At 41.8% G+C, this 14,466-nt stretch overlaps 1 protein-coding gene and 1 long non-coding RNA gene across 5 annotated transcripts in view; one reads left to right on the forward strand and one right to left on the reverse strand.

Moving 5' to 3' along the window:
* LOC116283275 (protein POLR1D-like) overlaps positions 1-14,466 on the forward strand; it is a 36,361-nt gene that overhangs the window by 15,166 nt on the left and 6,729 nt on the right. Inside the window, exons 1-2 of one of the 2 annotated variants that reach the window (XM_072976050.1) lie at positions 2,970-3,186; positions 9,194-9,268. In XM_072976050.1, coding sequence (XP_072832151.1) covers positions 9,252-9,268 — 17 coding nt within the window. In that variant the 5' untranslated portion in view covers positions 2,970-3,186; positions 9,194-9,251. Of the gene's footprint in view, positions 1-2,969; positions 3,187-9,193; positions 9,269-14,466 lie in introns of those variants that run through there. The other variant, XM_072976049.1, reaches the window with a different exon arrangement.
* The window catches only part of LOC116283356 (uncharacterized), a 47,288-nt gene that overhangs the window by 11,567 nt on the left and 21,255 nt on the right, over positions 1-14,466 (reverse strand). For all 3 annotated transcript variants that reach the window (XR_012079850.1, XR_012079851.1, XR_012079852.1), the window contains exon 4: positions 12,224-12,332. This is a non-coding gene — a long non-coding RNA (uncharacterized lncRNA). The remainder of the gene's footprint in view (positions 1-12,223; positions 12,333-14,466) is intronic.

The raw sequence follows: 14,466 nt of genomic DNA on the forward strand, positions 1-14,466 counted from the left end.
GCAGTTCTGAACTTGTGCTGGTGGTGAAGGCACGCAGGCTTTCTCTTCCTCCCATCTCGTTGTGCTTTGCTGGACTTATAAGAATTAGAAGCATCGACATGTTTTCTTCCTGGGTTAAAAATGGCTTAATTCAGTTGAAATGAAAACAGTTTTAAAAGCATGAATTCCTTAGGAGATCCTACACATTCTGGGACTTACTGTGTTTATTTTTTCCATCCCTGGGCCCTTAGTTCTGAGTACAGTTTCTAATCATTCGATGGATCAGACACTGGGATCAGCAAGGGGTGGACAGCTGGTTTCCTAGCACACCGCTGCAGCCTTGACACAGCTGAAGGAAACAGCTTCAGCGGGCTGACCAGACTGTCTGCTGAATAGGCCATCCCCAGGGCTGAGATCCAAGAACGCTGAAGCATGGTTCAGGGCAGCCTGCAGAGAACTGCAGATCACTGGTATGAAATAAAGCTCTTTTTAGGATTAAGAGCGTGATTTACAGACCATGCTTTTGGTGAGGTGGTTTTTCTGGTATGTGGTGTGTTTATCAAAGGACAGTGAGTCAAACATCAACCCTCATTAAAGGAAACTGTACAGGCAAACCTCAGAGGCTTTATATTGTAATATTTTTCTCTTGTACAGTTGTGATTTTCTTTTTCATTCTGAACAGTTATTTGGTAAGAGTCTGAATTTTATTTTTCATTTCTGCTTTTTCAGCCTTCTGCCCTATTTTCCTATCCTTACTAAATTCACGCAGCTGCCGTAGTGGCTTCTCTTTGCTGTGATACCCGGCCCCCTTCCATCTATCTTTCTAGACATTAAACCCTATTTTCTTTGCATCAGTTTTGTACGTCAAAGCATCTGTTCTCTTAAAGAGAAACAGAACGCTTTAATTATTTTGACCTTATATTCTTTGTCGGAGTATATTTCTCCCCACTGATCTTTTAGTAGGACATATATATATACCTTTAAACTTAACTGACCTATCACACAGATATGCCATTCCTGGTCTGGTAAAATCCATGGGCTTTTTTCTGTTTAGAATTTACTATTTTCTAAGTTAATTCTCCACCATCCCCACCCAACAATCATAAAGTTTTTTTTTTTAGTGAGAGATGCTTTTCTTCAAAACTCATACACAGTTTAGCATAGAACATTTAATTAGGCCTTATGAACTGAAAATGAATCACCATATTTTCTGTGTGTGTCTCCTTAATCAGGATTTAAGAATACTTGTAAAAATACTTACTACTTTAAAAATGAGATCATTTCATTATGAAGTCCTTCCTACAATGAGCTGTCTTACAAACTAAGAAACAAGGTTTCCCTAAGAGCTAAACTAGCAGGAATCAGCCTGCATATTAGCTGAAGAAGTCATCTCCCCGTAACAGTAGCCCACCGCAGAGGTCACCTGCAGTGGGCAGCTGTGGGCATCTGAGAACGTCCAAGTCCAGGTGAAGGGACAGGAGTGCTGTCTTCACTACAGCCACGCTTGTCGTGCGTACAGATATGTGTGGGGACACGTGCTTTCCTGACCCTCCTCTCACTGGGCTGCGCTGCTTGAGGGCTGGGTCTTGCTTCACTCTGGTCATAGTGTCAGAGTCCTCATCCCAGCTCGTTTTCTCATCTCTTTATCAATGAAATAGCAGTTACCTAGAGGAGTCGTGAGGACTGTAAGTGTAAGACACATGGCACACAGACACTGCTGCCATTACGATTTTTCATCATCTCCCCAGTGGTGCATATTAAGTGCCTATTATAGCAGTACTTCCTCAAACCAGGCCAGCTCCGTGCATCACAGACACGCGCAGACGCCCCGCCACAAGGGCTGGCGCTCAGGGCAAGTCCCAGCCCAGGAAACACCCTCCTTGTGCTTTGCCCTGCATCCTTGAATGAAAGGAAACTGGGGTCCATGGCGATGGGGGTTGTGCCCTGCTGACACCAGAGCAGGCGCGGCTTTAGCGTGCAGAAAAGATTTGAGCCGCACAAGTGTTTAGAAGAGAAAAGACACAAGAACTTGTCAAAGCCTTCTTATCAGCATGAATACAACAGATTTTGCCATAAGAAAATAGTTTCCCAGTAAAGCCAAGCTCCCACTTGCTTGCTTGTCTTAGGATTTCCCTTCAGTGTTCTGGAGGTTTTTGTGACTTAGGACAGTATGAGGAGTGGTTGCACTTGAAGGCTGGCAAACATCTGTAATGTTAAATCATATTACTCATACATGTGTACATGTGTACGTCTTAGAGAACATACAAGTTTGAAACTGATTCATTAATCATTATTTTATAGGGAAATTTTAAAACATTCAAAATTTAGGTTTTCAATTTTTTAATTAAGGTAATTTATATTTTGACAATATATTAAAATCTTGTCCATGCTGAATATTCATCTGAGTATTACCAACTCATTAACAGGATAATCAATGTGTGCAGTAAGTTAATTCTGTCACCTCATATTTTGCTGTCTTTTGTTTTTAAAAGTCATGGCTTTCCACGTTTTGAAGTTCAGCTGGCTTACAGTATTATATTGGCTTCAGGTGTACAACACAGTGAGTCTATACTTTTATACATTACAAAGTGATCACCGCGGTAATTCTGGTTACCACTTGTCACCATACAAAGTTCGCGCATTTAAAATTTGTATTGTAATGAAGGTATATTTGTCATGGTAGGAGGAATGAACATACTTAATGGTTTTTAGCTTATTTTATAACTTTCAGATGTTTAGAAATACGGTACACGGGCCTTTATTTGCCCCTGGTGGGCCAGGCAGATGGGAGCGGTCGGTCTGTAGATGCGGGCGGGCGGGGAGACGAGGGGGGCAGGCAGAGGAGGGGCTCTCAGCCCCCAGCGCTGAGCACCGTCATCTCCCGGCGCACCTGCGTGTCACCGAGAGATGGGGCTGAGAGCGTGTTAACGGGCGTGGACGGAGTGGGTTTTTACCCGCGCGCACAACGAAGCAGACGAGTGACGCTAGAGGCTAAGCACAGGTCCGTTACCTCTGATGGGAAGCACGCCAAGGAAAAGTGCTTTCTGGATATGAAGCCTGGCGGAGCTTTTCCAGCAGCCCCAGAGAACTATTATTATTTCAAATTTGTTGTAACTTTATTTTTTGTACTTTTGGGGGGGCAGGGAATTGGCTGCATTTATTTATTTAATGGAGGCGCTGGGGATTGAACCAAGGACCTCGTGCATGGTAAGCAAACGCTCTACCACTGAGCTCTACCTCACCCCAGCCCTAGAGAAGTAAAGACTGCAGTCCCGGCAGGAAGAACCCCAGCTCTGCCCCAGGCGGACCCGGACAGCTGTCTCAGGGCGTTAGTCCGCGTCTGCGGTCTCCCCCGTCACCGTTGGGTGCTCCTGTTCAGGTGTGGCCGCCGCAGGCGGGGGCGCAGGGGGCCTGCGGCCATCGACGCCTTCTGTCACGCTGCTTTGCCCAGTGACACATGATCTCACTTCTTCTCGTATGTCTTTGCCTTCCTTGTCTCTTCCATCTCAGCCATCATCTCCTCTTCTGGCTACAGATACAGTCTTTTTATTTTTAAATCCTTGCATTTTTGTCACGTCCCACTCACACCCATTCATCCCCCAGATCTTAATTTAGTACCTACCATGTGCCAGGCACAGGGAAGATGAAGATGAAAAGACAAGTTCCCTGACCTCTCATTTAGTCGAGTGAAAAACAACTCTCATATTTCTTGTGTCTTATAAAATACAGAACATTTGGATCCAAATAAGACACCTTATTTTATCCTCACAGTAAAAAAGCAGTAAAAAAGTAAAAAAGCAGTCCACATCTTTGACTGGTCTTCCCAGCATTGCTTAAAACATTGTTTTCTCCTTTCTCTTTGGTCCACGTTGGCATGAAATCAAAGTCTCATCACTCCCTCATTCAAATTCATGCTCCTCTGTTGTTCTTCAGTGTTTTATTGGCATAAGTTGTTTTTTTAAAATTAAGGAACTTTTCTCGTAACTCTGTTTGCTATAAAGAAAGAAGTACTGGGGCTTCTCTCCACACGGCCCCAAGTAATCCAGTATTTGTCTCTAAAGTACATGTTTGGGTCCTTCTTCGGCAGACAATCCCTAATAGTAAGCTGCTTAAGGGAACGGTCTCACTCCCTGTGTAAATCGTCATCCCTTACAGAGGAAGTGCTTGACAGAGGCTGGCTAAATTTAACGTAATTTACAGAATTAACTTCTTGTGCCTCCATTTTTTGTCTATGAATGATTACCTTCATTTCCCAAATGACCTCAATGTCCCTACTGAGTTTTATCTTGTCTTCAAAAACCTTCTCCATAATTTGAATTTTCTTACTTTCTTTTCAGCTGATACCCCAGACAATTTTTTTGTCTTCTGGAATTAAATACGGATGGGCTGAATTTCTTCAACCAAATCTATAACTGAATTACTAAGTAGTGCAGAACCCAAATTCTGTCCTATGATACCTGCCAGTCCATGTGGTCACTAAACCACTAAACACTGCTGACTGGTGGTGAGGCTGTGGGCAGCTGTCTGAAGGTACCCAGCAGTGACTGAATCATCTGTCCATATTTTTTTATCAGATGTTCTGTGGTCTGACATCAAATTCCAACTGAAGATCAAGTAAATTGTTCCATTTCTCCCTTCAAGCCTCATCACCCCATTATGGGAAGAGACGTACATTGCTATAGAAAAGTTTCTCTTAGGTTCTACCCAGACCCCAGCCCTGTGCAATGGCCCGTCAGGGGCCGTCCCCGTCAACAGCAGCAACGGTGCTGCGCTCATTTCTGCTGATTTTCTAAGTCTGTGTGCATGTCACCGAGTCATGCTTGTGTGAGCACATCGAGACCTTCAGAGTGGTCTCACACGACTCGTTACCTCATTTGAACCTCTTCCACCCATCATGTGACAGATACCATACGTTACAATTAGTTGATTAAAGTTGACTTTTTAAAGACTGAGGGAAGCACAAAACATGGAAGGCATCTAATGTTCAGCCTGTATTCGTAGCTCTCTGTCGTGGTCCATCCAGGCTGCTATGCTAAAAATGCCACATACTGAGTGGTTTAAACAACAAACATTTATTTCTAACAGTTCTGGAGGCCAGAAGTCTGAGATAAAGCTGCCAGCAGATTCAGTCTCTGTTGAGGACCCACTTCATGGTTCACAGAGCCATCTTCTCCCTGGGTCCTCTGCATGGCAGATGGAGGAGACGGATCCCTGGGTCTCTTTTTATCAGGGCACTGATTTCATTCATGAGCCTTCCATCCTCATGACCTAATCACCTCCCAAAGGCCCCACCTCCTAACACCATCACATTAGGGGTTAGGATTTTAACATGTAAGTTGGGGGTGGGGGGCACAAACTTTGAGTCCATAACACTTTCGTTCACCGTTTGTCAGGAAGGTGTATGTTGATGTCTTTTTTGAGCAATTACTTGAAATTTAGCTTCTCGGATACTCTTTTAAAATCTCATTTTCTTATGTTCTTCATTATTTCTGTTGTTTCATTTTCGTTGCCTTAAGTTATCTTGCTACCCTTTCTCTATACTGATATAGTTAACTCTCAGTTGATTCATGTGAGTAAAAAGAAACCCAGACCCAGATAACTCAAAACTAATTTGTTTGACTTTGGATTTTAAGACGATTTTGCACCAGATTTGTGTTCCCACTCAGGTTTTATTTAAGCTGCTATTATGATCAGTTTACATTCCATAAGCATGTACCAGCTGGCTAATGGAATGAGTAGGCAGGCCCGAGGAAGCTGAACCAGGATGGAAAATTAGCTGTGGATAACACACATGTAGATCATTCAAAATTGATTGTAGCTTGTTCTTGTGCCCAGAAAACTATCTGCTCAATAACCTGGCTTTCTTAGATTTCTTGCTTGCATTGAACTGTATTATTCTAATATGATGAATTTGTTTTACAAAGAAACCTTTAAGATGTTTAAAGAATCTAAGTATAAAAATTATGGTACCTGAATTTGTGTCTGAATAATTTTTTAATTGTTCAAGTCCTCTTTGTACTTAGTTCTTATATATTCTCCTACTGTTTGCTTTTCCTATATTTTAATTAGAGTTTACACTTGTGTTTCATGATCTGATTAAAAACTATCTTGCTTCATGATGCCGATGTTCCATAATCGTTGATCATTTACGTATCTAGCCTCGGTGGGAGTGCGCAGTGGGAACTGACTTCGTTACTTCCTAGCCCACGAAGCCGCTGGTGAGAGCTCCGGGAAGAACAGCAGAGGCTGCAGGAGCGAGGGAAACTACCTGACTTTCTGTTTTTTCCCCTTGCTTTTGAAGGTGATGTTATTTCAAGGACAGGACACGTGATTGCTAGAAGCTCTTGTTCTCCTGTTTGGAAGCAAAGCCCCGCCAGAGGAGCTTGTGCAGGATTTGGGGTGGGAGGGAGCAAACGCTCCACATTCTTCGGCCAAAATCCGAGCAGCCCTCCGCTCCGCCTGCCCCTCCAGTCCTCTCTGAGTGCGGTGGCAGTGGCGCCTCTGTCAGGCCTTTTTTTTCCTTCTCCAGGACTTGCTGTGCAAATGTTGGTGGAGGAGATAGGAAGTATAAAGGGAAGATGGAGGACAGGGAGCCCTAAACATGTGGTGTCAGCGGTGTACAGTGTCCCCAGTACCTTCTTCCTTGTCTGAAAACTGGTTGTGATAAATATGTTGTCACGTCCAGATAGGATAGGACTTTGCAAACCGTACAAAGTCATTGTTCAAACAATGACAAACACCTCACTGGGTCCACCCCAGTCATAGGCAGCCTGCTGTGGCCTGGGTCCCACCTGTTACCACCTTTCATCACCAGTGAACTGGTCCACCCTGGGCAATCTTTCTCATACACCTTCTTTTCTCTTTGGTTGTAGTTGTAAATCAGACGGTAACTTTAATCATGGCAGGTAAAGTTAGTAACAGTGCTAGGGATGGTTTTAAGTGAAGTCACAACTACAGAAGTATCCACGTCAAACTTCATACTCTCGAAGGTGGCTAGACAGGCCTACAGGATCTCAGCAAGGTCCCTGACCAAGTGTTGTCTGCTGCAGGCATACAGCATTTCAGCTGCATACGGCACAAATTCACTTCTATAGGCAAGTCCAGAAAGCTAAGCAAACATTTATAGTTTTTATGGGAAAATGCATTCTAGTTTATTTGTAATTGATACAGAGTTTGTTCATAACTGGGAAACTGCCCAAGCAGATTTTTTTCTCTGATGATTTTTAACTGTTTCTGTTGTCAGGAGAGATGGCACATGGGTGGACCCAAGAATGATTGATTTCCTTTTTTTTTTTTAAACTACCACTCTACTTGATGGGAAGGTGGGAGTATATTTGGAATATTTTTACCCTTTTTTTTTTTCACTTATGTCTATAAGGGTGAAGGAGGTTCTCTGCTTTGGAGCCAGATAGGATAAATTTTTCCTGAAATATTGTATGAGGCAAAACCCTCAGATCACATCAACAGGATGTATTATTATTTTAAAGAGATGAGAGAAGAAGGATCTGTGGTGACCCGTTGCTCTCAGTATTCCCAACACCAGGAGGCTGGGCTGAGAAACCTGATCTGATTGAGTGCAGGGTAAGAAGCGGGCACCTTGGTCAGTGATTCGGTTCTTCATCGATCGTCAGTGGGCCCTCCCAAGACGAATCGGAAAGTATCCAGCTGCCAAGTTAGCTGAAATGGCATTCCTTAAAAAGATCTCACTATTAATAGGAGTTTATTTTTTTTTTAAGTGTAAGCTATAGAAAAATAGCCAGATACATCTATTGAGGATTAAGAGGATGGTGAAATAGTTTGAAAGAATACTATTAGAAATATGGAGGTAAATACCAGGAGAAACAGGTAAAAAGGAGTTGCCATTGGTTTTTCTGGTGGCGGGGAAGGATGATGCAGAAGACTGATGCATTTCATTTTAAGTCTTTAAGTAGTATTTTTCTCTTTAAGCTATGTGCATGCTTTGATGAAACAGAAATCAGTATAAATAAAACGTTCCTACAAGCTAGCAGAATGGTAATACCACTTTAGGACTATGTGAATAGTACCCACAGTAGGTTATACTAGTAGTTGTTTTAATGTACAATCAGTATATAATCACCCAATCTCAAACTTTGTGGTTAGATTTATAGTTCTGTCTTTGGAGTGCATTTGTTTCCAACATTACACCTCCCTTTCTCTTAGCTCTATTATTTACATATCATGCGTAATACTAACGGCAGGCATGGCCATTCTCTGATGTTACTCCCCCAGCATCTTGAATAGTATCTTACTCGTAGAAAGTCTCACAGTGTGGTTGACAGGTCTGTTTCCTGGGCTTTTAAAAATCTCTTTCTAAAAATTATACAAATAATACAGATTCACTCTAGAAAAAAAAATCTAAAATGCAGAGAGGCAAGCAAAAAACTAAAAATAACCCACAGCTCATCTTGCCGTTTCGATAATATCCCTCCACGTTTCCCTGTGCAATATGTGCAAATAAATTTGAAATAAATTTATCCTATTCGTACTCCTTTGTAACATCTGATGAACGTCTTTCAGTGCCAAGTATTTGTCTTTGTTTTTAATGACTGCCTAACCTTCTGCCATGTGGATATGCCATGATTTATTTACCCAGTCTGTTTTTAGTAAATATTTGTTTTCTGTTTTTCTTCTTTAGTTGTTAACAAGTTGTTGAATGAGTTTCCTTGCACATGCAGTTTTGCATATTTATTTGAATATTTTCTTAGGATAAAATGGAATTTTTAGGTCCACACATATGTTTTATTTTTATTTTTATTTTTATTTTTATCATGTTGCCAGTTGTCCTCCAGAAATGGTATATTAGCTTCAGTCACTGTTAGTAGAGAAAAGAATGTCTGTTTCTCTGCTCCCTCACTGACAAATGAGCAGAAACAGATTTATCATTGTTGGGTTAATTAGTATTTCTTAGAATAACAGTGCATTTGAACAGTTTTAACATGGATATAATTTATCATTTCTCCTTGAATTTATTTTCTCTTCAGTGTTTTTCCCCTTTATAGAAAAAGGTCTCTTTTTATTTTTTATGTGTTCAAAACTACCTACGATTTAAAAACACTTTTAAAATTTCTCCTCCAATTTTGAAATTTTATGCTTCAAAAGCTGTTCCTTTCCCAGGGTTACATATGTGGAATAAACTGATTTTCAGAATGTAGTAGGGTGACTACCTCTCAAATTTCTTCCTTTCTCCCATCAGGAAAGCAATAGAAGAACTTCTTAAAGAGGCAAAACGTGGGAAAACGAGGGCAGAAACAATGGGACCTATGGGCTGGTGAGTTCTTGAGTCATCTTCTCTGAAACTTAAAGACACGTATATTAAAGAGAAAAGTTTTCTTCAGCAGTGAGAATGTAAATTCACGGATGTAGAGGAAATCACCCAGAAGCAAGTGACAGAGTGAGGGCACTGTTGAGGGCGGCGGCTCTGAGGACGTGGGCAGGGGGCTGCGGACAGAGGACACCTGTTACGGTGTTCCCATCCCTTCGGTTCACAAGCCTCCAAGAGACACGTGGGTACTACTGTGCCTAAAGGCACATGTGTGAGAGAGTAGTATTATATCAGTGCTCACTATTTAAGAATTTCTGTCTTAATTATAGCCCTTAGTAAATTAAAATTTTTTTTAATTCTAATTTTAACTATTTTGATTTTGTGACAATTCAACTGTGTAGAACTGAAGTTTACCTTTGCAGTCCCCATACAAAACAGAGCTTGTTAAAACTTAACAATATAAACAAAGGAAGAATTTAACCTTAAGCATCAAGTCTACTCTTAAAAGCATTGCTTTAGCAATAGCATTCACATCCAATAACTGCTGGTTTAGGTCTTTTATCTACAATGTAAAATTCATTATAATGGAGTACTGTGGGCCGTTAAAAAGTATAAAGTGTAAAAATGGGACAGGAGTAGAAGCTAGATCTTTGTGGACTTAACTCTTAGAACCAAGCACAGGGTTTACATCACACATAAAACAAGATTAAGTCAAAGTTAAAGAAATAGAGAGGAAAGGCAATTTCTAAAAATCAAGCAAAATAAAACAAATGGACCTAAATAAGCCGTTTAGTGGATGGCTTAGCCACACATAGAGGCTATTTCAGGTGATCTGAAACTTGACTGTATTTTCAAAAGAAAAAAAAGAACTAGAAAGAAATCTTAAATGTTTCCAGTCACCACATTGTTGATAATAATATTGATATTGTTGTCCTGAAAATATTATGTAGTAGGATAAAGCAAATATGTAAATACTTATTTGCTATAGATACCAAGATTCTCAGTGGAAAAGATATAAATATAAAATCAAAGATATAAAAATCTGAAATCGTAAATTTGAATTGAAAATATCAGTATGAAGCTGTGCTAGATTTTCTCTTTGAGAAAGAGGTGGGTGGGGAGAAAGGGAGGGAGAGAAGCTTTTCTGGCTCTGTTCACTGAAAAGGCCTTGAAGCAATGACCATCCACTCAGTAGCAGTGAGCACCCCGGCACCCAGGGCTGGTATATAAATACAATTTCTCACTGAAAGAAGACAGATCTGTAGGGAAATAATTGACTGCAGATCTGAGGCTGTTGCCTGGAATTATCCAGCCTGCAAGCTAGCTGTCACAGGCTCCAGGACTGCCCTCACTTCTTGTATCAACTGCAAGTTATGCAAGTTCCCAAAACCACTCTCAGCTTCAGTAATTTGCTAGAAAAACTTATGTAATTCATAGAAAGCTATTACACCTATGGATACAGTTTATCACAGGGAAAGGATGCAGATTAAAATCAGCCAGAATAATAGATGCAAAGGGCACAGTCTGAGAAGTTCCGCAACACAAAGCTGCTGTTGGCCTTTCCCCTTGGAGTCAGGACGTGTTACCCTCCCAGCATCAGCGTGTGACAGTACACAAGGCACACTGCCAACCAGGGAAGCTCACCTGAGCCTCAGTGTTCACAGTTTTTACTGGGGTTCCATTACTTAGGCATGATGGATTGATTGCTCACATGGTTGATCTCAGTCTCCAGTTGACCAGTACAATACCCAAAGCTCCGACCCTAAGTCAAGTGGCATGGCCATCTCTCCCTTAAGACTATCAAGTGTGGCCAGTCCCAAGCTAAACGAAGACGTTTCTATCAGGTATGACTGGCCTCCCAGAGTTGAGATTAACTCCCAGAAACCAGGGCAAAGGACAGACCTCTCTGTGGGCAAGTCGAAACTGTCTACTACAGAGTCAGGAAATGTGTAAGAGGAGCCAGAAAAAAGAAAAACAAATTACATGAAGAGACTCTGACCTCACACAGATACGCATTTGGAAAAGGAAGAAGTATTTCAGTAGCCTTTTCAGAAAATTGTGATAACCTTTAATACTGTGTCACAGCTTTCCAAGTGACCTCAACAAGTGACAGTTCCTTAATGTTCTTTCTAATAACGTGGACTCTTCACACACTGTTACAGGAAGATCCCTTGGTCTGCCCTGCACTTTGCCGGGATCTTCTCTCCTGCATGATTTTGTAACGTGAACTGGTCATCTGGAAAATACTGGTTCACTGAGTTATGAAGCTCCCCCAGTGTTGACACATTTCGTTATATAGTATCTTAAAAACACATTTGTTAGTATCACCACTAATCTTGTCAGAAAAGTCGTTCAATTCTTTGGAACCTATCAAGTTCACAGTTTTCCAGAAGTCCCATTTTCTTTCACTTGGAAACTCCAGCTCTATCGCTGGCAGTGAATACTGCAAGTTGTTTTCCTTGAGGTGATGACTCACAACATCTGACTAGCCAGCCAGTCCGCCTTGCAGCTCAAACAGTCGCACAGAACTTTCCCTGAAGGCAGCTTCTGGTCCAGCGCACCTAACAGGTGCAGGCTCTGGAAGGCGGTCTGGCCCAAGGGAAACATGACTTGCTCCTGCACACCAGTGCTGGGGCAGAAAATATCTCCACCATCCTGCTCATTCTGGGAGAACACCCGGTTTTACATCTGGTTAAATGAGTGCACGTACACACACACACATGTGTGTGCGTGTAAATAAAACTTTTAACCACTAATCCGGTGGTTCCCAAACTTAACTGCACATTGGAAATCATCTGAGGAGCTTCCAAAAATAATACGTGTTTCCCAGCATCAAAGATTATTTTAGTTTGGGGTATGGCTTGAGGTTTGGAGTTTTAAAGCTACTCAGGTGATTCTGAAGTGCACGCAAATGTGAAAAACACTATTCTAATCTCTGTTATTGAAAAGAATGATACCCACCTGCTGTGCAGAATTCAGAGCATTCCCACAGCCCTCCCAGGAGCAGACAGGTGGCCAGGAGGCCAGCCACAGGAGTCCCAGGACCCATGTCTGTCAAGTGGACAGAGATCTAAAAGGGGCAGACAGACAGGCGCTTAGTAGTGGGCCATGGTTTGCTTTTCTAAGCACCTAGAAGATCTTTACATCAGCTTTAAAATTTAAAACTGAACTAGACAGAGTGACATTTTTTTCCTTCTTCAATACTCCATAAGAAAGATCTTAAATAAGGTCGTTGAGCTGTTGCCAGAAAGAGACTGCTGCACGAAGGAAAATGCAAGTGGGATGCCATTTTTTATGTCACAAAGAAAGAAGCCATTTGGAGCTGTAGACTTACTTGGATGTATTTCAACAAAAGAATCTCTTGAGAAGCCATTCTTGACACAAGCCCCAGAAAAGCTGAAATATTGGCCCATGTGACCTCCTTTTAGTCAACATAAAGGAATTTATAAGCACAAATTTCAGAAATTTTCATTGTCTACAAAGCTGTTTTTATTCTGGTCACATTCACTTCAGCTTATCTTAGCCCAATATAATGCTTGAGTCTAGTGCCCAGTAATGTCAGCCTCATACTTGGAAAGGTTTATATTTTGGTACAAAAAGTTCCAAAGATTGAATCTTACAGAGAACAATTTTTCAGTTTTCTTTACCTAGATTTTTTTTTTAACTTTAGAAAATAGTCTTTTTTCATTGAAGTACAGCAATGCTTCTGGTGTTTCTGGTGTACAGCAAAGTGATTCAGTTATACAGACATATATACACATATATCTATTCTCTTTCAGATTATTTTCCATTATAGGTTACTGTAAGATACTGAATATAGTTCCCTGTGCTGTACAGTAGTTCCTTGTTTATCTATTTTATATATAGTAATGTATATCTATTAATCCCAAATTCCCAATTTTCTCTCCCCCACCTCTTTCCCCTTTGATAACCATGTTTATTTTCTGTCTGTAAGTCTATCTCTGTTTTGTAAGTAAGTTCATTTGTATCATTTTTTTAGATTCCATATATAAGTGATATATATTTCTCTTTCTCTGACTTACTTCACTTAGTCATCTAATCTCTGGGTCCATCCATGTTGCTGCAAATGGCAGAATTTCATTCTTTTTTTAATGGCTGAGTAATATTCCATTGTGTGTGTGTATGTATATACCACATCTTCTTTATCCATTTATCTGTTGATGGACATTTAGGTTGCTTCCATGTCTTGGCTATTGCAAATAGTGTTGCTGTGAACATTGGGGTGCATGTGTCTTTTTGAATTAGAGTTGTCATCTGTTCCAGATATATGCCCAGGAGTGGGATTGCTAGATGACATAGTAACTATTTTTAGTTTTTTAAGAAACTTCCATACTGTTTTCCATAGTGGCTGCACCAAATTACATTCCCACCAACGGTGTAGGAGTTTACCCAGTTGTTTCAAGGGGAGTGATATTTTGGGGTGCTCGTCTGTTTGGCTTGGGGTCAGTCTGGTGATTACAGGGAGCATCACCTACATTTTCTTCCATTTCATGTAGTTGGCTTTTGATTACTGGAAAGCAAATCATTTCCCTGGTCTTCCCCCAGGCATGTGGTTTTTGTATTCATTCGAATATTCACCCAGTACCAGCAGGTATATTAAGAGGCCAGGCACAGGCAGCAGTGAAGAAGACTCACTGTCCTGGCCGTACAGCTGTTCACATGCTGGTGGATTCGGACAGGTGCACAGGTGCGCATGGGGCAGAGAGCCGGAACCCGCAGAGAGCGGAGGAAGGGCTTGCATTTCAGGCGACTCGTGGATGGGCTTGGGCAGTACTTCAGGGCCACAGAGACTCAGAGCCTTCACTTTATGGTCCAAGAACGGGAGGCCCAGAGAGGTTTCCTAAGTCCCCAGCCACATTAACTGCTGATGGGACTAGAGCCCTCCTCTCTTGTCTCTGGCTTAACGCTTGTCCTCCCTTCCGTGGATTATTACCTGTGAGCGCTTCCTGCCCCTGCCTCCCACATTCCTTTCCTGCCCAGTTATGAATGTGACTCAGAGAGCCCCGAGTGAGTTGTTGCTGGGTCACACAGCAGCGCAGTGACCTGTGCTGCTGCAGGAGCAGGAGGCCAAGGACCCGGGCACCGCTATTCACACGCCTGCTGCCCCACCTCACCTTGTCACACCTATCACACCTCTGTTCCTCTCAGTCCACAGTCCCCTGAAGAGCATCCCCACACAGATG

This window comes from Vicugna pacos, chromosome 14, assembly GCF_048564905.1.
Source record: "Vicugna pacos chromosome 14, VicPac4, whole genome shotgun sequence".
NCBI lineage: Eukaryota > Metazoa > Chordata > Mammalia > Artiodactyla > Camelidae > Vicugna > Vicugna pacos.